The sequence below is a fragment of the Macaca thibetana genome, chromosome 9 (genome assembly GCF_024542745.1).
Source record: "Macaca thibetana thibetana isolate TM-01 chromosome 9, ASM2454274v1, whole genome shotgun sequence".
Lineage (NCBI taxonomy): Eukaryota > Metazoa > Chordata > Mammalia > Primates > Cercopithecidae > Macaca > Macaca thibetana.
In genome coordinates, this window is record NC_065586.1 from 74,895,338 (window position 1) to 74,922,131 (window position 26,794).

At 37.0% G+C, this 26,794-nt stretch overlaps 2 protein-coding genes across 5 annotated transcripts in view; both read right to left on the reverse strand.

Annotated features, from left to right (window-relative positions):
• The window catches only part of PHYHIPL (phytanoyl-CoA 2-hydroxylase interacting protein like), a 1,239,789-nt gene that overhangs the window by 465,968 nt on the left and 747,027 nt on the right, over nt 1–26,794 (reverse strand). The gene's annotated exons all lie outside the window — the stretch shown is intronic.
• BICC1 (BicC family RNA binding protein 1) overlaps nt 1–26,794 on the reverse strand; it is a 328,071-nt gene that overhangs the window by 27,363 nt on the left and 273,914 nt on the right. For 3 of the 4 annotated variants that reach the window (XM_050803022.1, XM_050803025.1, XM_050803024.1), the window contains 12 exons: nt 19,363–19,442; nt 17,335–17,493; nt 15,675–15,728; nt 14,653–14,847; nt 14,176–14,427; nt 10,448–10,579; nt 7,548–7,734; nt 5,561–5,722; nt 4,868–5,064; nt 3,864–3,996; nt 3,126–3,282; nt 931–1,096 (listed from right to left, as the gene is read on the reverse strand). In XM_050803022.1, the coding sequence (XP_050658979.1) occupies nt 931–1,096; nt 3,126–3,282; nt 3,864–3,996; nt 4,868–5,064; nt 5,561–5,722; nt 7,548–7,734; nt 10,448–10,579; nt 14,176–14,427; nt 14,653–14,847; nt 15,675–15,728; nt 17,335–17,493; nt 19,363–19,442 (1,874 nt within the window). The remainder of the gene's footprint in view (nt 1–930; nt 1,097–3,125; nt 3,283–3,863; nt 3,997–4,867; nt 5,065–5,560; nt 5,723–7,547; nt 7,735–10,447; nt 10,580–14,175; nt 14,428–14,652; nt 14,848–15,674; nt 15,729–17,334; nt 17,494–19,362; nt 19,443–26,794) is intronic. The other variant, XM_050803023.1, reaches the window with a different exon arrangement.

The following is a 26,794-nucleotide window of genomic DNA, read 5'->3' on the forward strand; positions in this document are numbered from 1 at the left end:
AAACTTAGGAAAATGTTCCAATGCAAAGCATTAAAAAACAGACAAGGAGGACTAAACTGCAGATTGCACTGGAATTAAAGTAATATAGTTTAGCTCCATGAATTAATTTCTTTGACACATCTATGACAGCTTTTCTGTTCCTAGGATTTTGTGGAACGTTCTTCCTCTTTTTTGGTGGTGAAAGATAAAATAGGTAAGTCTACTCAGCAATTCTGGTCCGACATCAAATGTTTACAGACACCTCTAAAAGCACAAAGCAAAAAATCCTTATTTTTCATATTGTCATCTATACGGAAATCAAATTTCTGCATTTTCATGGTCAACAGCGTATTCTGAGTAATTAGCCTAATAGTTTGAAAATGGATACATGGAAAGTTCCTATTGAGGAAGTTGTTTAATCACAAAAATTATTTAAAGGAAGTTGTCTTTTAATCATAAAACATCTGTGAACCAACACAATCATCAATAATATTCATCATCTACTTTCAAAGAACACTCCACATTAGTTATTCTCATAACTATCTTTAAATGGCACCAAACACATTTATCATCTTCATTACATAGAAAATAGTATATCTATTTATCCAAGACTATGTCATGAAGCAATAATACTTAGAAATGCAGTCCTGCAAACCCATTTAAAATTTTTTTAAGTAACACATGAATAATGTTATTTGCATAAGATAGTGACACAGACCATTCTGCACCATTTTAAATATATTTTAAAGAATTATCACTTAAGCTAAATACTGCTTTTCATTTTTAATGTTCATAGCAAACTAACTGCTACCTATATATTTAAATTTCATTTTGAATGTAGCACAGAGGGAAAACCTAATTTCTGCACTACTGCTGAACACTCACTGAATTCTCCACACCAGAACCCAAACATGTGACATTTGAAATGCTTTCCTATTGTATTACCATTACCTGCATGTTGACGTATGATGACCGTGGGGCAAGGTGGGCCCTTTCGGAGTTTTGCTGGGCAGCTGCTGCCCTCTCTGCAGCGCGCTCACTCCCTGGAGCTTTCTTGTCAGCCAAAGGGCTTTCGGTAGCACTCAGTTCAGGGTCTGAGAGCAACCTGTCAGTGCTGCTGTGAAATAAGAGTGTAGAATTTAACACTTCACTATATATACAAATGTACTGAATGTTTCCTATGTGCCACATTTACTATGCATGTTTATCACCATCAGCTATTAACATGTATTCTCTCATTTAATCCTCACAACAATGCTATGACACAGGTACTATTGTTATCCCCACTAGCGGATGAGGGAAGTACATTGTCCAAGATCATACCTCTAATGTGACCGGTAGAGATGGAATTTGAAATCGGGCACTTTGACTGTAGGGGTAAAGCTTGAAACTATTTCATGATGCACATTCAAACACAATATATACAGTATATGTGGTATACTGCATATGACATAGAGGGAATAGATGTACAGACGAGATTTCTAATTTTTATACATCAAGGAGATATCAATGATTCATGCATGCAAAGTCTAAACAGAGATCCAGTCAATTTGAAGGCATGCAGATGATCCAGTTCATGTGTATGAAATATGTATATGATATTGGTAACAAATAAATGTAGCAGATAAATAAATATTCTTCAAAGTCTGTTGAGGGGGACAGGCAGAACACAAAAGTGCTTCTTACAATGAGCAGCAAATACGTGAATAACAACACATGATATGTACAGAATGCATACATCTCAGGTTCAAATCTAGCTGCACCTTAAGCTCAAATAAAACAGGGATGCAATATCAATCAAGAACTGGTTTGTTTATTCATTCATGATTTTATTTGTTCAACTATTCAGCTGCTGTGCCAAGGGAATTTAGAGGAATTTAGAAAAGTACTTTTGGAATACAAAAAGAGGGACGGTGAACTTTGCTTGACAAAAGTTGACAGAGGCTACACAAAGGACATTTGAACTGGGAACTTAAGAGCATCTGCAAGTTATCTGGTGCCCAAGGCCAAGAGAACAGCAAATCAGAGGGAAGAGCATAAGTAAAAGAAAGGAAGCATGCAACACAGACCACTGGTGGATTTGAAGCCAGAGTGTGACAAGATTAGACCTGTTTTTGAAAATAAATGGCTGGAGCAAAATAAAGGATAGATCAAGCTAATAAAAGACTGGAGGCAGGGAGATCTTTCTGGAGGCTTCAGTTTAACCCAGAAGAGGATGATGAGAAGGTTCAGAACACACTCAGTGATGACAAGAATGGGTATCTATTTTAAACACTTCAATAGTTTCAAGGAAGTAAAACTGTTTCTCTAGTCTATAACAACATTAATTTGGGGTATCAGCACCATGTAAAGAAAAACACAGATAAAGGAGAACTGGACAACAGTGGGTAATAATGATTGACCAAAGAGTTTATAAAGGAAAATGGATTTTAGTAAGAATGGGAAGAAATAAAACTATGTATGCTAATCTTTGCATAGAGACACTCTAGAACGGTATACCAGGAACTAATAAGACAGCAGAGGAAATCAGGTGGACGGAATAGGTGGGAACAAAACCTTACACTGTAGAAACTGCCCAAAATACATGGAGAAAAAAAAAAGAAAGAGTAAGGATGACACACTTTAACTGTGCTATGGTAAGGAAGAATTATATTTAATATTTAATACAACTTATGTATTTATGACCAAAGTGAGTTGGAATAAACAAAGTCATGATAATGTCAAGCATTTATTTAAAAATTTGCAATTAACTACCTTGGGAAAAAAGAGCCATGTAAGGAAGAAATTCAAAGCCAAATGAGGGAGGATTCACAGTGGGAAAATTTCTAACAGCAAAAATCAGAGAATAAAAATGGCTCTGCTGATTACTGAAGAGCAGAGAGAATGCTACAGTTTCAGAGTAATACAGATGGTTTAGAGGACACAGATATAAATCAATTCATTAAATGGGGAAGGGACTACAGAGAAGAAAGAGAAGGGTGAAAATTATCAGATATTATTCCTTAATATTTTTTTAAAAGATAAAATGAAAACACCCATGGATGAGATCAAACATGACTTGAATCCAAGAGTACTAACTATAGAGTTGAGAACAAATATACGTCATTTCAAAAAATCAAGGACTCTTTTAAGATTAAAATACATACTGTAAGTGTGAGTTTTTCGTGCCTTGCAATAGTTCTACTGTCTGCCTTTTGGCACAAGAAACCTTGGAGGAACACATCATCTGTTTCAAGTCACCAGCATTCCCAGAATGGGAAGGACTTCGAGGCATGCCTACTTCAACAAAAGCATCATTACAACCTGCAGAGGAGAAGAAAAAAAGTGAAATACCTAAACAACATCACCTTCCAACTGACAATTACCTGCAATGGAAACAAATCAGAACCCTACTCTGGAGACATGATTAACCTGACAGAGACCTCTTTCATCTGCAAAGAGAACACCTTAACAAGTTCAGGGTGTCACAAAACTCAATTTGAAGAGAAGACCCGCATATATTTATATATTTTAAAGATTTGGGGGAAAGGGTAAAAAAGGTTATAAAAAGCTACTCTACTTGGGGGAAATATCTCTCTCTATATATAGGTATATATCTCACATTTAGTAAGTTGATGCTTTTCTGCTACACAATTACCTTCACTTTAATTCAGGAACTTACAATGTAATGGGGAAATGATTCTTTCTGTGGAAAGTGCTTTTCAGTTAATCTTTCACCATTCTCTTTGAAATTTTATTCAGGATGTTGTCTTTCCACATAATTGAGGTAGGATGAATCATAGCTGTTTAGCAAAACCAACTCAAAATCACTGCATAGACTCTCTACAACCTCCTTTTTCCAAATAACAAACCAAAATGAATTTCAGAAGGATACAGTTCCCGACCTTCAGTGGGGCTTGATTTGGGAGATGTCTGCTCAGACCCACTTGTCTGGATGGATGGATCACTGTGATTTGCACTCAGCACTTTTTCTCCAAGTGATGAAGTGGATATTGCACCATATTTTATATTTGGAGACTAAATAATAATAGAAAATAACATATAAATATGGTCACAATTTTACAGAGAGTCTAATCAAGAACACAATCCCATTTATAACAGCCACAAAAAAGAAAACCACTCTGGAATACTTCTAACCAAGGAGATGAAAGCTATCTACAAGGAGAACTACAAAACACTGCTGAAAGAAATCATAGGTGATAAAAACAAATGGAGAACATCCCATTCTCAGGGATCAGGAGACTCAATATCATTAAACTGGCCATATTGCCCAAAGTAATATACAGATTCAATGCTATTCCTATCATACTACAAACATCATTTTTCCCAGAAATAGAAAAACTATTCTAAAACTCATATGGAACCAAAGAAGAGCCCAAATAGCCAAAGCAATCTTAAGCAAAAAGAATAAAGCTAGAGGCATCAAACTACCCAACTTCAAACTATACTACGAGGCTACAGAAACCAAACAGCATAGTACTGGCATAAAAAAAATTGACATATAGACCAAGGGAACAGAATGGAGAATCCAGAAATAAAGTTGCACACCTACAACCATCTGATCTTCAATAAAGTTGTCAATAACAAGCAATAGGGAAAGGAATCCATGTTCAATAACTGGTGCTGGGAAAACTGGCTAGCCATATACAGAAGAATGAAACCAGACCCCTCCCTTTCACCATATATAAAAACTAACTCAAGGTGGGTTAAATATGCAATTTCTCCATGTAACAAACCTGCATATGTGTCCCCTAAACCTAAAATAAAAGTTGCAAACAATAAATAAAACTCATTTTAGGCGAAAGTTTAAACATGTTTTAACTTTACCAGGGGTTTATCTCTTACAAACAGCAGAGATCACACACACATTCTAGCAGAAAGCCATTACCTGTGCATGTCCATTTAAAGCAGCAGAGATTTTTTTGCCTTCGGTCTGCATACTGTTGATGTGGACATCAACAGGAGTCAAGCCAGGAGGGGGAGATGGAGCCGTGTGCCCATAGGTGGGCACTCCAGACAACAAAATATTAGTTAATGTGGCTTGGGCAGTAGATGGAATCATAAGGTGTGGTATAGCAGAAAAACCTACAACAATATTTTATGATGACAGATATTAGGAAGAAACGCAGATTCAACTATTATTTTTATTAACAATAAAAACATCATTTTTTGTTGCTGCAAGTTCAGGAAAGAATTCAATTTTGACACCTCCGTAAACAGAGGTACTATTTACTGTAAAAACACAAAAGAGTGTTAAAATGGGACAACACCATAGAGAATGTCTTATCCAACCCTCTCATTGTACAGATGTACATGACTACCAGCAAGTTACTCCAACTAGAACCTAACTACCAGGTCTGCTTATCACATCTGAAGATGGTATTTCACTTGTATGAAAAACTCAAACTGCTTTGCTGCGCTTCATTTTAACTAATTGACGTATCAGGGAATTTCTGTTTCAATGGAGTGTGCTTTGAACTCTAATTTTGCCCTAAGAAAACTGAGTCATTAGTAAATTTTATTTAAAAGACTGGTAACACCTAAGAATACACACTTTGGAATATACTTAAATGATACTGACCTGTGGCACTTGAAGTATTAGCAAGTGGGGGGGCCCATAATGTGGGGCTAGGTGTACCAGAACTTGGACTTTGCAAAGGACTGACTGAGCTATTAAGAGCATTCAAGAGTGAGTTTGGGGTTGTTGAAGTGTTCAGAGATAAGGTGGTGGGTCCCAAAAGACCTGTAATAAATGAATATATAAAGTCAATTCACATAAATTTAAGATTTTAAAATAGACATGGCATGAATATTGCCATTAGTAATGCACAATGATATAATCTGATATTTTCTAAATACAAAATATGGATGACAGATTTTCTTTCAAATATTCACATGAATTTTGCATCATAGAGCTCCAAGAGAGGAAGCAGCTTATCCACAAACAGTTGCTATCAGAAAATGGAAGATAGGTGTGCCCAGACCAGGATGGCAGTTAGGGTCACTGAACATTACCAGGTGCTTTGCATTCATGTCAGCTACCCAGGATGAACAAAATTCTGCTCAAGTGGAGGCTCATTTTCATTCTTCTGCATAACTCATTTGTCATCCGCTTACAAACCCTTTTCAAACTACTCACATGTAGCAGCAACTAGGGAATGCTTTCCTGTGGTAGGATAGATTTCCTATTTGTCCCCGTTACAGATAGGGTAGGCTATCAGAACAGTTCCTAAATGTATCTCAAAACATATACATGAATTCTCTGGGCCCCATCTCAATGATGAAAATTTTCTCAGAAAAAAATGCTGGTTTTTTTGTTGTTGTAAGGAGTCAATGCTTGATTTAAATAATGAAATTTTCCTTTAGGCATTTAAAATATGTTCTGGAATGAAATGTGGATTTGTATACAAGTTTCCAGGAATACATATAAAGCATAAAGTATAACAGGATAGGTATAATAATGAAAACATTTTAAAAACTCTGTTACTGAATCTTTGCTCACTTGTTTTCTCTCTAGTGCAAGATGAACTCGGTTCCTGGTAAGTTACCTAATTGGCATTTCCTGACTCACAGTCATTGCTATGTTATTATGTCTGTTCAGGTCCCAGTGGAAGGAACAACTTTGGTAGATTAGGGGCCAAGATAAAAAAAAAACAAAACTTTCTTTAATGATGTCTAGGCAGGGCTACTTGGAAAATCAATCATATAAGAGTATTAAATTTCTTAAAAGTTAAAAGCAAGAATAGCTATTAGAAAAAAAAAATGTTAAAGACAGCTGAGAGTATTCTTTTTTGTCTCAAATCAACACTGAATGTCCCAGGGTGATTTGCTAGGAGTACTGATTAAGGAAAACAAATGCAACTGAGAAATGTGCAAGAAAGAAGGGAATCTAGCAAAACTGTAATACAGCAACTAACTTCAGCCTATAAAATAGCAGTCCATAGATGAGGACGTAAATATCACCATGACTATTAAGCAGCTCATTCTGCTTTCTTAACTAAAGCTCTGAGATGATGATGTTTGTTCATTCTTCTATTTTCTATTCCTCACGTTAGACAGAAATACAGGTCTGACCTCAGACTAGATTTCCTTTGTGTCTGGGTAAGGCAGGTCTAACCACTGGAGATACAGGTTCTGCTTATTTTCACCCCCCTCCCCACCCCTCATACAGATTTGCAATTACTTTTTAAAAAGCAAACTGGATAATCTTTATCTCTAGGGACTGACGGCAATATTGCAAATGCAAGAGAGAACAAACATAAATTACAGTCAGCATGCTTACTTCAATCTCAATGGCATTCTTAATTTAGAATCATCACAGCCACTGAAAATAAAATAGTCAGACCTTGATTATTTATGCAAACATGAGAAGAATCTGGGTAATAAATCCACAGAGACTAAGAAACCCCAAAATAGATTGATTCAGGCTGTATGGCTTTTCACCTGATCTTTGAGTCCGAAGGAAAAAAAAAATAGCCTTTAAATGTAGACCCAAATGGTAGAAAGAAAGGGAACCAGATAAGCATTTCCCCAGTGACTGAGACGTGCTGTAATAATAAATTGTATACCTAGTCCAGTGAGTCCAAGGCCTGCTGAAGCTAAGATATCCAGGCTGGGACATGCCAGGCCGGCAGGGCAGGATGCTGGGGATGGACTGGTTGCTATGGTAACCCCACTGCTTTCAAGTCCGAGGAGACATTTCCTTGCTTCATACATATTTAAGGCATTTCGCTCAACACTTTTCACAATCACAGACTATGGAAACACATAATGGGGGGAAAAAAAGTGACATGCAAGTAGTCTACAATGAATGGGGGAGGGGAGGGAGGTGGAAAATGAATACGCTAATAAGAATTCCACTCAGGGGACATATCAATGCTGCTTTTAAATCATCTGCAAATCCTAACCACTTAGTGCTTAAGTTTAATCCTTCTGTTAAAACCCTAAATTATTAGTTACCATTTATTGGGCATGTTCTGGGTTCCAGGAGCTGACAGTAGCTGCATATATGTTCCCATTCTCAGCAAAACCTCATAGAATGGGAATCATTATTCATATTCAGTGAAGTTAAGGGACTTAGCCAAGGTCATGGCATCGCTGTGAAGGGGCAGCAAGAGGATGGGAACTTGGGTTCCCTTTTTATAGCCTCTCATCTTTACACTAAGGCTTTCCCCTTGCATCTTGTCGTTACATACCAAATCAAACTTGTGACCACATATAAACTGCATAATCATCATCACTTATGTTTGACATTTACGGTTTACTAGTTAGCTAATAGACCTTGAAGTATGACTATTCCTCATTGGTGACATATCTATGGCAAAGCTTATGGTAAAATTTCTAAATAATAAATCATTTTTCTTCCTCAATGGACTCATCTAGAAAATCTGAAATGTGAACTCAAAGGGGAAAGCCCTCAATGGACCAAAAAACAAAACAAAAATCGTGGCTGAGAAAGTAGTTAAAGCAGAGTTAGAATGGGGGCCATTTGGGCATAATTAAAAGGCCCTGGGATGCTGCAAGGCTTTGGAGTTCTCATTTACAATCTATTTTTCTCTGACTTCTGCTAATTTCTTACGGAACTCCTGGAATTCTTCTGCCTGTCCATCTTAATATGCACAAGCTCTGTAATGTCTCTCCTATCTTTATCTTTTAGTCCTGGGATCTACAGTGACTCTGGTCAACTCAAATTAGTCACACATGAAGCTTCATGATACATAAAATTAACGTCCTGTTCCCTAACTTTAAACTCACTATATCAAGTTCACTTAGAATCAATGCTACCTTTTCCTTTAAAGTTTTCTTTTGGAGAAGGCAAGATCATTTTTCTTCAGTTGGACAGCGACTACCACATTATTTACACATGCCAAATTATATAAAGTACTTATTATATATACACCATTCTATACATATAAGATTTATAGTTTCAGAATTTTAGTGTTATTTTCTTGTTTCTGATTTTTGTTAAATAAAGAGAACATTTCCCTTCTTTACTTTATTCCATTTTCCTTTCTATTGCCCCAAAGGCAACTCATCATGATTTTTGTGTGCATCCTTCTAGACAATGCTTTGTACTTAAAACTGTATAGACATACACATACACAAAAATGCTGCCATTGAGTACATACTATGATACAACATACAACATACTTTTTTTACTCAACACCATTCTCGTGTTGACTCCTGTTTTCAGAGAGTATAATCAGAAGTAGAACTGCTGCAGGTAGGGGAATCAATATTTTAGAATAATGAGATGATCAGAAATTGCTCTTCAAAGTGGCTGTGCTAGTTTAAACAACAATTCTAATGTAGAAATATTCATCCTTCCTCATTTTTACTAGCACTTAATAAAAGATTTATTCTGGGCTGGGCACAGTGACTCACACCTGTAATCCCAGCACTTTGGGAGGCCATGGTGGCTGGATTGCTTGAGCTCAAGAGTTCAAGACCAGCCTGGGAAACATGGCCAAACCCCATTTCTACAAAAAATACAAAACTAGCCGGGTGTGGTGGCACATGCCTGTAGTCCCAGCTACTTGGGAGGCTGAGGTGGGAGAACCACCTGAGCCCAGGAAGTCGAGGCTGCAGTAAGCCATGATTGTACCACTGTACTCTAGCCTGGGCAAAGAAGTGAGACCCTGTCTCAAAAAAAAAAAAAAAAAAAAAAAAAAAAAAAAAAAGATTATTCCATTAAATTTTTACTCTACATGTAGTTACTGAAATTTTACAACACTCTGAGGAGAGGTTCCAAGAATGCTGAACTTGAGACAGTTCAGTCCTCAGTCCTTAAAGTATTTACAAAAAAGCACAGGCACCTCTTCTTTAACTCTCCAGGTTGAGCAGGAGACGGCATATAGTAAGTAGTCTAAACAATTTCTGAATTACACTGGGTATGTACACAAACACACACACACACATACACACACAACATGTAAGTAGCCTTATCAACTCTCGGGTAACTTAGTAAAGCCTCAAGTTACCAGATTCCAAATTAAGAACAAATGTTCTTTCCTTCTCATTTAAATATGGAAAAATAATGGTTACTCTAAATGGACTCCAAAAACCAACATATATATAAAGAAAATGATGATCTATAATGAATACTGTCACAAATTTATATTAGATAACTAAATATATAATGACATATATAAGTTGAGTATCCCTTATCTGAAATGCTTGGGACCAGAAGTGTTTTAGATTTGGGGTTTTGGGGGATTTAGGAATATCTGCACTGGTTGGGCATCCCTAATATTAAGGTCCAAAATCTTAAATGCTCCAATGAGCATTTCCTTTGACTGTCATGTCAGCGCTCAAAAAGATTCAGCTTCTGGAGCATTCTGGATTGGGGATATTCAACCTGTATAGAGTAATAGTTTCAAGTATATGCAAATACACATTTGTATGCAAAATAAAACTATACAGCATATGATATGATACATAATTCTCTGGGTCTAGACTCTGAACCAACCTTGCTTGGCTGTTTGGGCTTTGGTTTAATACTGATGAAGACATCAAGCTGTTCCATCAACTGTGCAATGAGCTGTGGATCTACTTCAATTTCTTCCTTCATATCAAACATCAACACAAGAGGAAGACAACCCTAGAAAATGTCACAATAGAATGTTTAGGAGGTAAAAATTTAATCACTAAAACACCTGATAATTTAATATGCCTGCAAATAATGCAATATTTTACAGGTTTAAAGACTAAACTGAAGTATTAAAGTTAAATTATGTAAGTTCACATAGCTTGGAGGACAGGTGTGGCATTAACGTTGAGGGGGAGAAAATCATTTTTGGATGACAAAATTATATGTCTTAAGTTTCTGTTTTTGGCCCCAGATTATTTTTATCCACTGTGCACCTTGGAAAATTCCTTTCTTCTCTAACTTCAGTTTTGTTAGTTACACTAGAAACTAGATTCTCAACTATATCAAGGGTACTAATCTTTGCTTTGCTCAATGACTTCCAGTGGTAGCTTTTGATTGTATATTGAATGAAAACTAAACATGATCAAGCATTTAAAGAGTTCCACATTTTAGCCCAGACTTGCTTGTCCAACCACAGGTCTTTGTCTGTATGTCTTCCCCTTCCTCCAGGTTAGGCCAGCCTCTCAATAATCCTTTAAGAGGATCTTGTACTTTGGTATCTTAACTCAGGGGTCCCCAACCTTTTTGGTACCGCAGACCGGTTTCATGGAAGACAATTTTTTCATGGACCAGGGGAGGGGGAGGGAAGGGGGGATGGTTTCAGATGATTCAAGCACATTACATTTATTTGGCACTTTATTTCTATTATTATTACATTGTAACATATAATTAAATAATTATACAACTCACCATAACGAAAAATCAGTGGGGGCCCTGAGCTTGTTTTCCTACAACTAGACGGTCCCATCTGGAGGTGATGGGAGACAGTGACAGATCATCAGGCATTAGATTCTCCTAAGGGGCATGCAACCTAAATCTCTTGCATGCATGGTTCATGATAGAGTTCATGCCCCATGAGAATCTCATGCCACTGCTAATCTCACAGGAGGTGGAGCTCAGGCGGTCATGTGAGCAATGGGAAGCCCCTGTTAACACACATGAAGCTTCCCTTGCTCACCTCCTGCTGTGTGGTCTAGTTCCTAACAGACCACTGACCAGCATTGGTCCGGTCCGTGTCCCAGGGATTGAGGACCCGTCTTAACTCATCAAAGGCATCTTCACCAATATAAATCCTACTTAACCTAATGCAGCTTAAACCTTCACTCCTTCCTGGAGTAAATTGTTACTATTGTCCCTTCTTTTAACTATCTCATTTTTTAGATTTTTCTTTTCTCTAATGCTCTTTATACAGCCTCTGATCTACTGAGTCCAGGAACAATGTAATATACTTTCTCTGATGCACAGAATTTCCAGTGTTAGCCCACTGGGTGCTGGAATTTGTAAATGTGTATCAGGAGAGGTTACCATTAAGCATACTAGGATTAAAACGAATTACTAAGCTGGGAACCTTGGCTCATGCCTATAATCTCAGCACTTTGGGAGGTTTAGGTGGGTGGATCACTTGAGGCCAAGAGTTCGAGATCAGGCTGGCCAACAGAGTGAAACCTCACCTCTACTAATATTACAAAAATTAGCTGGGCATGGTAGCACACGACTGTAATCTCAGCTACTCCAGAGGCTGAGGCATGAGAATCACTTCAACCCAGGAGGCAGAGATTGCAGTGAGCTGAGAACACACTACTACACTCCAGCCTGAGCAACCGAGTGAGACCCTGCCTAAAATAAAAAAAGAAAAAGAAATAAAATACTATGCTCCATTTCTCCTGTGGAAGAAAGTGATTTTTTTTTTTTTTTTAATGGAGTCTTGCTCTGTCGCCCAGGCTGGAGTGCAGTGGTGCGATCTCGGCTCACTGCAACCTCAGCCTCCGGGGTTCAAGCAATTCTCCTATCTCAGCCTCTCGAGTAGCTGGGATTACAGGCCTTCACTACCAGGCCCAGCTAATTTTTGTGTGTATTTTTAGTAGAGACGTGGTTTCACCATATCGGCCAGGGTGGCCTCGAACCCCTGACATTGTGATCCGCCTGCCTCAGCCTCCCAAAGGGTTGGGATTACAGGTGTAAACCACCGTGCCCGGCCAGAAAGTGATTTTTATAAGAATAGTGCTATACAACATGGTGATGGTATTTAAAGTATGGGTTAAAGCCTTTTAATTTCTCCCTCAGTTATTTCAATGTTGTGCCATAATATGTGTCATTATTTTTGGCAGGTATGGTCAAAGTGTAAATGTGGATTAATAACCGTAGAGAATATTTGAAAAATTTCACTAAACTAAAAAAATAACATCGAAAGAACTTGTAAAGCAGAAAAAAAATGAAGATTAATAACAACAATTCTGGGATATAAATATAAATCTGACTTGTAGTACAGTATATTAAAAATAACCTGAGAAAATAAGGTTGGCTAAAAAAAATCATTCACAACAAATTTCTTAAAATCATGGATTACAATCTTATTAATGATTCCAACAAGTTCTCATCTGTCAGAGGAATGGACTCAACAATAAAAACTTAGATTTTCTGAAAGTTTCTCAAAAATAAACTCTGCAAGTTAATAATACTAAATGTCACACCTGAAGCTTACTGATTCAAATGCCACTAAAGGTCAAGCACTGAATGAGAGAATACAATGGTGTTTTTAATACAAATATTTGTGAGCCCAGAATCATGTCCATCCATTTTGTTACTATATGATCAATCCATACACTGGGATATTTCATTTCATCTCATTTCATTTTTCATTTATTTCGTTTTTGAAATGGAGTCTCCCTCTGTTGCCTAGGCTGGAGTGCAGTGGTGCCATCCGGGCCTACTGCAACCTCTGTTTTCTGGGTTCAGGCGATTCTCCTGCCTCAGCCTCCTGAGTAACTGGGATTACAGGCATCCATCACTATATCAGCTAATTTTTATATTTTTAATAGAAACAGGGTACTATGTTGGCCAGGCTGGTCTCGATTTTGACCTCAAGTGATCTGCTCACCTTGGCCTCCCAAAGTGCTGGGATTACAGGCATGAGGCGCCACGCCCAGTCAAGGGGTTTTAAACAAATATGGGAACGATAGAAATATTGCAATTATAAATTAGAAGTAGTAAAGTAGTATTGAATTATAACATATAACTTGGCTTTTCTTTCTTCAATAAGTGACACTCCAATTTGTGGCTTAAATAGTATTTTTTAATTGTATCAAAGATTTATGAAATATATAAATGTTTTGGGCTGAAAAAATTTGTCTTTGATGGTGAAATTTAAATCGTATTTTTACTTTTCTGTTTAAACAGAGGACCTTTTTTTTTTTTTTTTTTTTTTCTCCAAATACAAACTGCACACTAATATTACAGGTCAGATGAAAACAGTCACCTTCCATCTTTGCCACAAAATGCAGTCAATTATCTCACTATAATGTCTTCCGTGTTTAGTCTAAGTTAAAAAGAAAACACTGAAATAAAATTACATATGCAATGAAATTGAACCTGTTGAAGCACTATGAACCTTACTCTTCTAGTTTATTTCCTTTTAGCAAGAAACTTCCTTATTTGAGGAGGCTTCCAAAGTGCTTTCCTAAATATCACATTAGTACAGTGGGTGCAAAAACATGCACTGTATCCAAAGAGGTTTAAAAACATTGTAACACTTATTTCAGTAACCTTACCATGAGATATTGCCTTGCAAGACAGACAGACTCAATAGTGCCCTGGAGGTAGACGGTGGATTTCTTTTGTGGATTACTGGGATCAGGAAAGTGGATCTGAGCACCTGTTCTCTGCATGATATGTTTGATGTTGCTCCCATTTCGACCCATCATAAAGAGATGATGTTGAGCTGCAATATCTAGTTGTGTGCTCACAGGAATAGCTGATGCTAAGCTCCCAGCAAGATGTTCTAAAAGCATGGCAGTTCCTTCCTAAGAGAAAAGGGTGGGAAGGAAATCATCCTATACATTAACTACCCATATAGAGGCAAAGATTCTATTGCATTTCTAACAGCTATGGAAAAATACAGCATATTCTGCAAACCAAAATGTAGAATGAAGGAAAATTCTAGAAATCAAATTAGTCTAATATTCTTTAAAAATAAAACCCATATAATTTGTACAGACAGGATGTGCAGAATTATCTGAATAATTTACCTTCACAGCACTAGTGTTATTCTGAGACCCTCGTACTATGACAGTAGCACCATACATTCGGGAACGCTGTTTAAATGATACTGAAATATTGTACGTTTGTGATATATGCTGAATAGAGGGGGAATTAGGATCTGGAACTGGTTGAAGAATTCCAGCAATTGGTAGCTCAAACATCAGCACCAAAGGAAGCAGCTCCTAAAATGAAATGATGAGAATCCAAAGCAGAGAGTTAAAGCATTAGACATTCAGACATGTGTATCATTCATTGATTCTTTTCTGAAGATGGATTTTAAAACATAAACTGCCCTTATAAGTTTAGCTACATTATATAAAGTTTTTTTTTTCCTTTTTTTTGAGTCAGAGTCTTGTTCTGTCACCCAGGCTGGAGTGCAGTGGTGTCATCCCAGCTTACTACTGCCTCAACCTCCTAGGCTCAAGTGATCCTCTCACCTTGGCTTCCTGAATAGTGGGACTACAGGCATGTGCCACTGTATCTGGGTAATTTTTAAAAATGTTTTGTAGAGACAGACAGGGTCTTGCTATATTGTCCAGGCTGGTCACGAACTCCTGGCCTCAAGTGATCCTCCTGCCTTGGCCTCCCAAAGTGCTGTGATTACAGGTGTGAGCCACCACAACTGGCCTACAAGTGTTTTTAAATGATAGGAGCCTTTGGTGAAACCTGAGAGTTTGTAACTCACATTGCCTGTGACATTTTTTCCTTAGGCCTCTTTATGGTCATTGAATAAAAGCTAGAAAAACTGAGTCAGATAAAATCCAGAACATCTCTGAGAAACATTTTCAATGAAAAAAGTTTATAAATAACATAGAAACTCACTTTTTGAACATATACAACAAACATTTAAATAATGAATGCTAAGATAGATATTAAAATAACTTTTGCCACTATTTCCTACTGATTGAACATGATTTGGTTATAAAATGATCAATTATTATATTTTTAATGCCTTATAATGCAAATGTTGCTGACATCAATTTACAATGTTAAAGTAATAAATAGTTACCCGAATTCTCACTCGGGCAGATTCTACTCCTGCTGGTTGTCCCGCTATAGATACCTATAAAAGGAGGAAAATACAGAGTTAGATTTGTTTTAATCAAACTCACATCTGCTTTTCCAGATAATCGATATGCTTGCTACTAAAAGTGTCATCCAGGGACAAATACAGAGGTATTATCCAGAAACTTGTTAAAAATAAAGGATCTCAGGCCCCCATCCAGACCTGCTTAATCAGAATTTGCATTTTAACGAGATCCTCAGGTAATCTGTGTCAACTGATCTATTTCACCCACTGGACTTACTGAAAGCCCCACACCCCCAGGAGATCATCCTGCCCTCTTTATAATTACTCTTGTTCACTGCATTTTCTCCCTTGTGTTTAAGCTCTTTGTATACCAGATACATATCAATATTCAATGACAGAGCTATACTAGGTTCTGAAAATAGTGAACTTCTTCCAAACCAGATGGTACATAATCTTTGCTCCAACATCTACCTGGAGATTTCTTCTGAAATCTCCTGGGCCTTCCCATGACCCACTGACTCAAGTTGTCAGTCTTGGCATTGCAGTGGGGGGTACAGGGGCTCCAGGACACCGCTCTTAGGGCCAATGGTCATGCCATACCAGTTTTTAAATATTCTGAATATTGTCTTTGCTTTTTACTATAGCTTTCTGTCTAGTCCCTTACGCACACATCCCACTGTCACCATTAGTCCCTGTAGAGAAAAGACTACTTATTCATCTTTGTGGGTGACAGTTTCTAGTATTGTGACTAGTTTATAAGACAGAATGCCGGGCGCGGTGGCTCAAGCCTGTAATCCCAGCACTTTGGGAGGCCGAGGCGGGCGGATCACAAGGTCAGGAGATCGAGACCACAGTGAAACCCCGTCTCTACTAAAAATACAAAAAATTAGCCGGGCGCGGTGGCGGGCGCCTGTAGTCCCAGCTACTCAGGAGGCTGAGGCAGGAGAATGGCGGGAACCCGGGATGCGGAGCTTGCAGTGAGCCGAGATCGCGCCACTGCACTCCAGCCTGGGCAACAGCGTGAGACTCCATCTCAAAAAAAAAAAAAAAAAAAAAAAAAAAAAGACAGAATACTTCCAAATGTCACAAATAATACTATCTGTTCTTCGAGTACTGAAACTGCTTGCATGAGGACAGGTGAGTTCCACTGGCTGCCAAACAGAAGAACTAGCACAAATGTGTATAAACTAGAGAGACATAATTAAGGCAATGTAAGAAGTCAGGCACTAATGAATGCACTGCTCCTCAGAAGGTGATCTGGTGTGCCATGGAGGTACCTACTTCTAGGTCTCTGTAGACAGAACCAGGCAATGGATAGGTTTCTGGACTAGGCAAGCTTCCAGGTCCTAAACGATATGCTCTCTCAGCCTTTCTTTAAGGTTCTGTTTTGTGGCCATTACATTTTCCCCTATTTTTTATCAATGATTTCAAGATCAAGAGTTTAGGGCCCATCTACAACTCATCTCCTCAAAAAAGCAAAGCACCTTCAATCCCTTGCAGCAAGTTGTACAATCTACACTATATGTCATCTATGTGATTTTTTTTTTTTTTTGTCTCACCTCTCACAAAAAAAGATAGGCAAACTGAAAATTAAGGCTGTAATTTATCCCATAAAAGTTCACGTGAAAAGACAAACCACCTGGTTGCTTTTTTCTGCTTGGTTATTCCTGTTGGAATCTGGAAAGTGGATATGGCATCCAGTTTCTTCCATCACTTTTTTAATATTGTTGCCACCTTTGCCGATTACATGTGAATGTTCTGTGTGTGAAACATCCATCTTCAAAGTGACTCGATTGCTCTATGTGAAAATAATGTATTATTACTTGATGTATGAAAAAGGAAAGAATGACATCCTAAATGCCTTTCCCTCAAGGGAATAGTATTAGCAAAAAGTGAGTCAGTGGGAAATTTTATGAATTTCTTAATAAGATCATCTTAATCTATAAATGTTCTCTTGCTATTCTCTGATTATAAAAAAAAAAAAAAGAAATTCTCATTTTAAGACAGATTTGTCAGAAGAAATAGAAAAATTTATTTTTTACCAAGATAATTTTTTGGGAAAGAAGTCTTTAAATAAAGTCAGCTACAGTTAACAGATAAATTACTCAGTCTGTCTTTAAAGACATTACTCATGAAACATTTAATCCAAATAACTAAAAGCAGATGAAAACACAATTACAAGATTGAAGATATGCATGCTAGTGGGACTGTATAACTAAGATGATACAAAACTAGAAATAATAAACCTCAAAACTGTGAATAAGGAAGTTTTTACAATCACTCCTTTCACAACTCCTATATTACTATATATTGAACTTTACAAACTAGATCTATTACTCTTACTGGTAGAAAGAAGGGAGAAAGAGAACACAAAGTGCAGATAACTGGCCACAAAATGGCTTAAATAAAGAAATTCAAAGTACATTAGTTACATTAAAGCAAAATGGAAACTTCTAAGACATAATAAATAAAAATGCTGTGGTCATATTGGACTATATTTAATTTGGGGAATTTAGTGCTGTAAAATCATAAAGACTGACATAAAATCCTTTCTCATTTAGAAGACTGCTACTGAAATTACTCAGTCTTTAAGAAGTAAAATCAAAATATCAAAATGTTAAAAATAATTTTAACCTTGTGAATTCTTAAATTTTAAATTTACACCCATTAAATATATTTCGATTTTTAAGTTTAGTTCTTTCAGTTTAAACTTTAAAACACACACACAAAAATCCCCTTTTCCTGAAGAAAATTCTAAACTATTCAATAATTATCAGGGGAGTAATTTTTTAAAAACCATTTTGAAGAAATCCAACAAAGAACAGAAAGAAAGAATGAAAACAAAAGCGATCAGAGATGATTCTAATGAAATGCCAGGTGGCAAGACAAAGTGGTTAAGAATGAGACAGCCTGGATTTGAATCCCACCTCTCCACTTAACTGGCTCTAGGGTCCTGAACAAATTACTTAATACCTTTATGCTGAGTCAGTTACGAGGATCAAACAAATTAATATGTGCAAAATGTAAAGTACTTAGCAAAGTGCCTGGTATACAATAAGTACCTGGTATACAATAAGTGATTTAGATGTGTTTGTTAAAGAAAATAAATTCTCACAAATGAGTATAAATTTTTACATATTTAAATTTCCCTGTTATCTCTCTATACATATAATTAGAGACAGAGAGAGAGAGAAAGAGACAGCACGTGATCACAAAAAAGAAAGCATCAAATTTCATGCCATTACACACATCCAACACAGAGCTATATAGAAGATCATTTTGGTATTCTACTGACATCATAAAAGCAAATAATCTAATTCCTACAATCCTTATTACTTACTCCATATTAATCAGGGCCAATTTCTATTTCTGAAGATGTACATGTGTACATATATACACATACATACACAATACATACATATGTATGTAGATATAGGTATATATAGTTGTGTGTGTGTGTATGTATAGTTCAATTACCCAGCATGAGAGAACCTATTCAAATATTAAACAGAACTTTACATCCACTGTAGAATCACATGTGCTTATCTTAAAACCCACCATTACTTTCTCCTGGTTTTTCTTCTCCAAATGGTTCTTTCATAACGGCATGAAGTAGCCCTTGCAGAGACAAGGTTCTGACATCTGAGTGTCCTTAACATTCACTTACTTTTGTGTCTAAGACAGACATGATCATTTCCTTGGCTTCTTTAACATCTTCTTTCTTTCCAGAAACCTTAATATGGGGATCTATAAGAAATAAGAAATAAAAGGCTTGTGCGAAACTCGCAAACTCTTTAAAATTGTTTTAAAAACTCTGTTTTAAAATTGACTTTAGAACATAAGAGGTTCCATAATAAACTCAATATTTGGAGTTTACCATTATTATAAAATTCTAGGTGTGTTATTGTAGTAACAACAGGAATATGGAAAATGCCCAAGTTTTCATTTATCTGTGACTTTCTTCCTTAAAATTAGCTAAACCATTTAAATTTACATTTCTTTTTTCAAAATCAGTATATCATATAATTGAAAAATAAAAATATCACAATTTTTTAATAAACTGGATTTATTAATTGAGCTCCTGCTACAAATCTCCGCCCTGTTCTAAGGGTTGAAGTGCATCAATTCACTTAATCCACAGCACAGATTCATGAGGTTGTTTACAGAGGAAACTAAAGCACAGAGTGGTTTAGTAACTTGTCCCGGAAAACCACTCAGGAGTTTAGACATTATAATCCCATGTCTTCGAACTCTGAATCCATTCTATATGCAATAACTTAATTTAAAAGACATCACTACAGTGAAAGCTAATAGAAAAAAAAAATCTTAACTTTCATTCAGGAATATTTAATTCAATATTTATCCAGAATTAGTATTGAGTGACTAATATTGTTTACTACTGCCACTAAACTTTCTATAGGAAAGCATTCATTCATTCACCAAACTTTTCTGTACTTCTACTATGTGCCAGGCACTGTTCCAGGGACGAGAGAATAGATAAGTAAAGAAGAAAGATCCCTGTCTGCAAAGAATTAGTCCACATTAACTAATTAATAATTAGATAATCAGAACATACATGTTATGAAAAAAGAAAAAGGAGAGCAAGACAAAAAGATGAGCAAGTACCAGCTATGAGAGAGTCTTGAGGAGTATCAGACTTCATAGAGAAAAGGAGATCTGAGTAAAGGCTTAAAGGAGGTAAGACACTTGGCTGAGCTGGAACCTTCCAGGTAGAGGGAGATATCAGAGCCAAAGCCTCAGGGTGGGGACCAGCCTTCTTAATTCCCTCTTCAATCAGGTTTTCAAGTTGCCCAGCAATCCAGGTATTCCCTTATTTTACAGGTCAGTCTGACACAGACCAATATCATTCTAGGATAAGTCAAAAGTTCTATACCCATTAGCTTTATGATAAAACTGAATAATATAGAGATAATTCATTATGATTACCATAACCACTGATCATGTCTCAACCTGAGTGCCTACAATGTACTGACTTCTTGGCTAAGTCTTTTATGTCCTGTACTATGCATCAAGTCAGCAAAGAGTCAGTAAATGTTTACTGAGCACCTTTCACAATTTACCACCAGTTCTGCCTGAATCCTTTAACTCCTAAAGCATCTATTCTCTAGGATAAGGAATGAGAATCACTGGCTGGGGATTTTTTCTAAACCACACATACTCCCCTGACACTGTGATCTCCCACCCCCATCCCACAGCCCAGGTGAAAATGCCACAGAGAGCATATATTCTTATGTTGCAAGTGGGCAATTGCCACCCCCCTCACCAAAAAAGAAGGGAGGAAACCATTTTTCTTAAAGCTACCCACTGTTAGGACCAGGATGGTAAAATCACAGTTAGTAACAGTGCACCAATCTTCAGAGTTCAGGAATGCCTCTGGCCTCCCGGGGAGATGTTCAGCAGCTGTGCTTAATTTGAGTCTCTGTCACCACCTCCGGTCCCCACCCTTTCCTGGTGGCTGCTCGTGGTCTCAAGCACCCTTCCTTACCCTATTTTGTAATCCCTCCCCTGACACTTAACCTGTCACAGGGACACTGTGAAGGTCAAAGGTCTTAAGAGTGGTTAAAACTTTCCAAAATGTTAAGCATCAGTGATTATGAAATGAGGGGCCTAACAGCAAGGCACAAGGGGTGTCTGACCGACATAAGTTAGGAGAGAGAGCCCAACAGCATCTCATTCGCATTGCTTGCTCTCTAATGCATCCTAACAAGAACCAGGACTGCCCTTTCTCTATTACACTCTAGCCAACTTTTATCACACTTAAGTAAACAGACAGATCATTTTATTCAGTAATTCTTATTTCGTCCATAATAACTCGGCTAGGCAATAGGCTTAAAGGAGGTAAGACACTTGGCTGAGCTGGAACCTTCCAGGTAGAAGGAGATATCACAGTCAAAGCCTCAGGGTGGGGACCAGCCTCTTTGATTCCCTCTTCAGTCAGGTTTTCAAGTTGCTGTCTACTTTCAATCAGGTTTTAAAGAGCTGTCTACCTTCAAAATTTCACTCTCAGCTATCCTTAACTTTGGTTTAGTTACTGTTGGCTGACAATGAAGTCAACCTCTACTGAAAATGTTCGCTACTACTGTGGGTGATTAGAGCCCAATGTTTCTCAGAACATGGCTGTTAAAATACAGGTTTCTGGGCCTTGAGAACTCAGTAATTGGCATTTTATTGGCTTTTCAGGTGATTGTTAACTTGAATAGCAGATTAAACCACATAGATATTTCAATTGTAGTCATTTATGTATTGGTCTTACACATACTATACAAAATGCTTCTTTAGGATGAATTTGTATTTTTCCCACAAAATAAATTAACTGTAAGTTTTGAGTGCTATGATAATCTACAAATGTATTACTTTACAGGTTGATCACATTAAAATTCCTATGTATACAGAAAGGGACGGGGAGCCTCATATCCGATTTAAGAGAGAATATGATTTTCTTAAATCAAGAAAGAAGATGATTTTCCACCATCTTTGCATCAACAGAACAAGCAAAATAAAAAGCAAACGCCTCAACAGAAAATACACTTTCATTCAAAGTGAAAGGGCACCATCTAGTGGCCAAATATATAAATCATCGGTGGGCACAAAGGTACATGAGCATGCATGCACAGACAGTCACGAAAATGTAACACATCTACCTCCAGGGTCTGAATTAGTGCTTTTTTGGAAAGTGGTTCTTCAAATAGTCAAGCTTAATAAGGACAGAGAAAAACAAACATGATAAAATTCCAGTTTAGTTTGCGATAGTGGCTAGCAGCATTGTGTTTTTCATTTCCTTTTTGGCTCTTGCTTAAAAGATGCATACAAGATGTGTCCTTTTTTCCAGGTTGATCTTAATTTATTGATTTCAACTCCTGAAATACAGGTCTCTGTTTTTCAATGACTGTTAACAGTTTACAATTCGAACATGTCTGTGTAATACCACAAGGGATTAAGATTTCCTTTAGATCCATTCTGTAAATACTTGACAGAGAAAAGTCAAAGTATTAACCACATTAATAAACATAAAATTGAGGAAAAAGTCAGCTGTAAAGAGGGTTAGAGGATGGTATAATAGAAAAATAGGAAATAAGTGTAGAGCTTCTCCCTCCCAAAATGAATTGCTTTGAAGAACTCCAATTTAGGCATGAAGGTTTTGAGACATTTACTCTTAAAAAATATATATTATTACTTTAAAACCAGCCCTCAAGTTCCCTCAACACAGGGGTCATGTTTAACTTGGTTTTGTAACTACCACAGTGCCAAACAAGTGGTAGATACTCAATAAGTTGTTGTAGAATGGACAGGTGGCACCTATAATTTAGGAAATAGCTAAATACAGAGAGAGGAGATGGAAGTCTATAGAAAGAGTCTAAAGCTCATATCCAAGGTGACTGTGTGTCCTGTACTTTCCAAAAAAGTTCTGAGCTCAAATATTCTGATCTTAGCACCTCTTTAAAAATACAAAAAACTGTTAGATATTCATCTCAATTTTTGGTTTTTAGATTCCTGTCCTACCCGTCTGCTTACATCTCTCTGGTATCATCCTAAGGAAGAGAAAGTGACCAGATGGTAATCCAATCTTCACTAAGTAGTAGGAAGCTGTAATGGACATGCATATGAAATGGGTATCTTATATGTGAACAATGCCAAACAGAAAAAACATGCCCCTTTTTAAAAATGTTAAACCTTTGAACACAAAGGTTCTTGTGACTTTCATATGGATATTTGTAAGGACTTAACAAAGCAACAATTGTCATAAGGATCCCTGCTAAAAACCATATTTTCAATAAAAATAAAGTATTTCAATATTTAAAATTAAAATTTTATTTTCTCTACCTTACTCTATTGTAAGAATACTGAATGTTTTTATGACTTTATGTGAAGTTTAGTTATGCTTTTAAAAGATTATCTCTTGGTACTCTGGTTTCTACTCTGTGGTTTTCCATTCTTGGAAACATTCCCACCCCTGGAAACATTAGTGAATATTTTATTGCCTCTTCCTTCTTTCTTCAGGCCCCTAAACCTCCTTCCCACTTCATTCCTATTCCACAGCAAAATCTACAGAAAACACTCATGTCAGCCATTTGCATTTATTATGCTACAGAGAGTAATGTGCTATTGACACATGATGAATTTAAGTCAATCTTTCATCAACAATCTGTAGCCACTTTCCTGTCTCCATGATTAAGTGCTGCTGAGAAAAAGATTCAACCCCCTAAATTCACAGTATTTCTTCCACCCTCGGCATGTACATTTAGAGACAGAAAACAACAGAAAATCCCTTGACCACCTTCCCACTCACAACAAAAACAAAACAAAAGTTATCCTATCAGAGTTGCACTTTTGTTTACAGGGAAAAGTTCCGTATATTATAAATGGCTTCAAATCTGGATGGCTGTGGTACATATTATGTACATAAACAAAACTGTCAAACAGACGAGTGGACAGAATTTACCTTCCCCTGGCATGGAGCTCTTTCACATTTGTTTCAAGTTTGATTTCTTCCAAAAGTGCTTTACCTCTGAAACAATATAATCAAGATGGGCATTACCTGGGGCCTGGATCTGTCAAGAGTAGCCAGTGTTGACAAACACTAAGGCACAGCTCCAACTTCCTCTGAGATTCTTTGCAACTACTGGGAATATGTCAACAGTTGGCAAGTAGTTCCAAAGTAATAATGGCCAAAATTTTTATGTAAGAAAGAATGTAGCCCTAGGCTTACAATTTTGTGAAAAAAATCTCAGGGGAAAAAAAAAAAAAAGGCGTCAGAAAAAGCCCCAGGCTTCTCAAGGGCGTTGGTTCACTTGGAATCATATAGGGAAAAGCTAGGAAAAGCCAGAATGTATCACACAGAATGTATTAACTTTTAATGCCTTTGACGTTGCAATTGACTGCAGATTTCCTTTATGATGTGGTGAAAATATGTGGTGTCTACAGTTAATCGCAATTTAGCCATAAACAAGCTCTGTCACCTTGGAAAAGTCACTGAATCACTTGAGTATAGTTTCCTCAAAAAATAAATGAGGAAATTCAGTCAGATCACTGCTATATTTCCATATAAATGTAAATTTCTTTGGTATAAAATAGTACTATAAGGTTCTTAAACTAATAAGCAACTTTATTTTATAATTTTTGATCACTTATGGTGGGTAGCTCACTTAAAATCTAAAATGTTTCCAAGAACCTTAAACTAGCCTAAATCTTGGTGACACATCTACAACTGGCTTTCCTCTTTATTTTGCACATTTTAAGAATGTGTGATTTTTGTATCAAAGTGGATGAAAGGCAGTGTTCACCCCACTGGCATTTCCTGAATAATGTGCTTTTAGGCACAAAACAAATTCATTGACAACCCATTACAAAGACGAGATTCTACTTCAAACCCTATCTGAGCCATCTAATATGGCTTCTATTTTGATGACTATTACGTCGGCAAGTCACTTTGGTGATCAGCAAAAGTGAATTCTACTCATAGTCAGCTGACCACTGCCCATATTTTACAGTGAAACATGTTTTGCCCTGGTTTCTTAAGAAATTGACTTTGTTTTTTAAACAAAAACTGTATGCGGGCCAAATAACATACCGATATCACATTTTTTACAGTGAAAATACATACTTATCAAGAGATGGAGAACACCTGAGCTGACTTATGAAGCCTGACTGGAAATGATTTTAAAAGAGCAAACAGGATGACTAGAAGCCTATGCACTTCACATTTATTTTGTGGCCAGTGAGATGGATTCCAGATTATTTCAAGGAATGTTCTTTGACAGTAAGAATTCTAATAAAAAAGCAAAGTATATTTCAAGAGGGGAGTAAAAGAGCTCAAGCCACACATAGTTAAAGCAAAATGTTGGTGAGCAGCCATAACATGTCAGGTAATACAACCGGGATAAAGAACGAATCCACCTGCTCTAGGCATTCCCTACACCAAATACAGTTGACCCTTGAAAAACATGGATTTGAACCATGTGGGTCCAACTATAGCCGGAATTTATCTGCTGCCCCTAAGGCAGCAAGATCAACTCCCCACACCATTCCTCTTCCTCAGGCTACTCAATGTGAAGACGATGTGGATGAAGACTTTTATGATGATCCACTTCCACTTAATACTAAATCTATTTTCTCCCCCTTAGAATTTTCTTAATAACATTTTTCTCTAGCTTCATTTATTGTTAAGATTACTGTATCTAATAAATATAACACACAAAATTATGCTAATCAACCTTTTATGTTACTGGTAGGCATCCGGTCAACAGCAGGCTATTAGTAAAGTTTTTGGGGAGTCAAAAATTATGTGTTTTTTTTTGTGTGGCAGGACAACATCCCTGAGCCCCACTTGTTCAAGGGTTACCTGTATATTGCTTTAGGATAAAGCATAAAATCATCCTTATGTATCTTATTAAATTAATTAACTTTTTGAGACAGGGTCTTCTTCTGTCACCCAGGCTGGTGTGCAGTGGTGTGAACTCAGCTCACTGCAACCACCGCCTCCCAGGCTCAAACGATCCTCCCACCTCAGCCTCCTGAGTAGCTGAGACTACAGGCATGAGCCACCATGCCTGGCTAACTTTTTGTAGAGATGGGGGGTGCCTCACCACATTGCCCAGGCTGATCTCGAACTCCTGGACTCAAACCATCCGTCGACTCGGCCTCCCAAAGTGCTAAGATTACAGGCTTGAGCTACCATACCTAGCCAGCATCTTATTTTAAAACCAAAAAAATAATCTCCTTACTAGTCAACTAAAAAAGAAGATGAACAGACAGCAAGCAGTGCAAAAACAAATGTATTTTAAATTCAAAAACCTAATTTTCGTGAGATAAATGTTCCCATTAGTATCCATATCAACCTATACACAATGAGGTCCCATGGCAACTTCCTATCAAGATTCTATTTTTTTCTGAATGAAACTTAATACTTAACAGAGAAAGAGTATTTTTGACATGGTAGTGGCAGGAGTGATGTGAGCAAATTTTAAGAAAGCAAGTATGGCTAATTCCAAAGGCATTTTCAGCTCTCTTTTTGGCAATGATTGGGGAGCAGGTGCCCTCATCACTACAGTAATGAATACTTCAGGCAGGTTCTTGCTGAA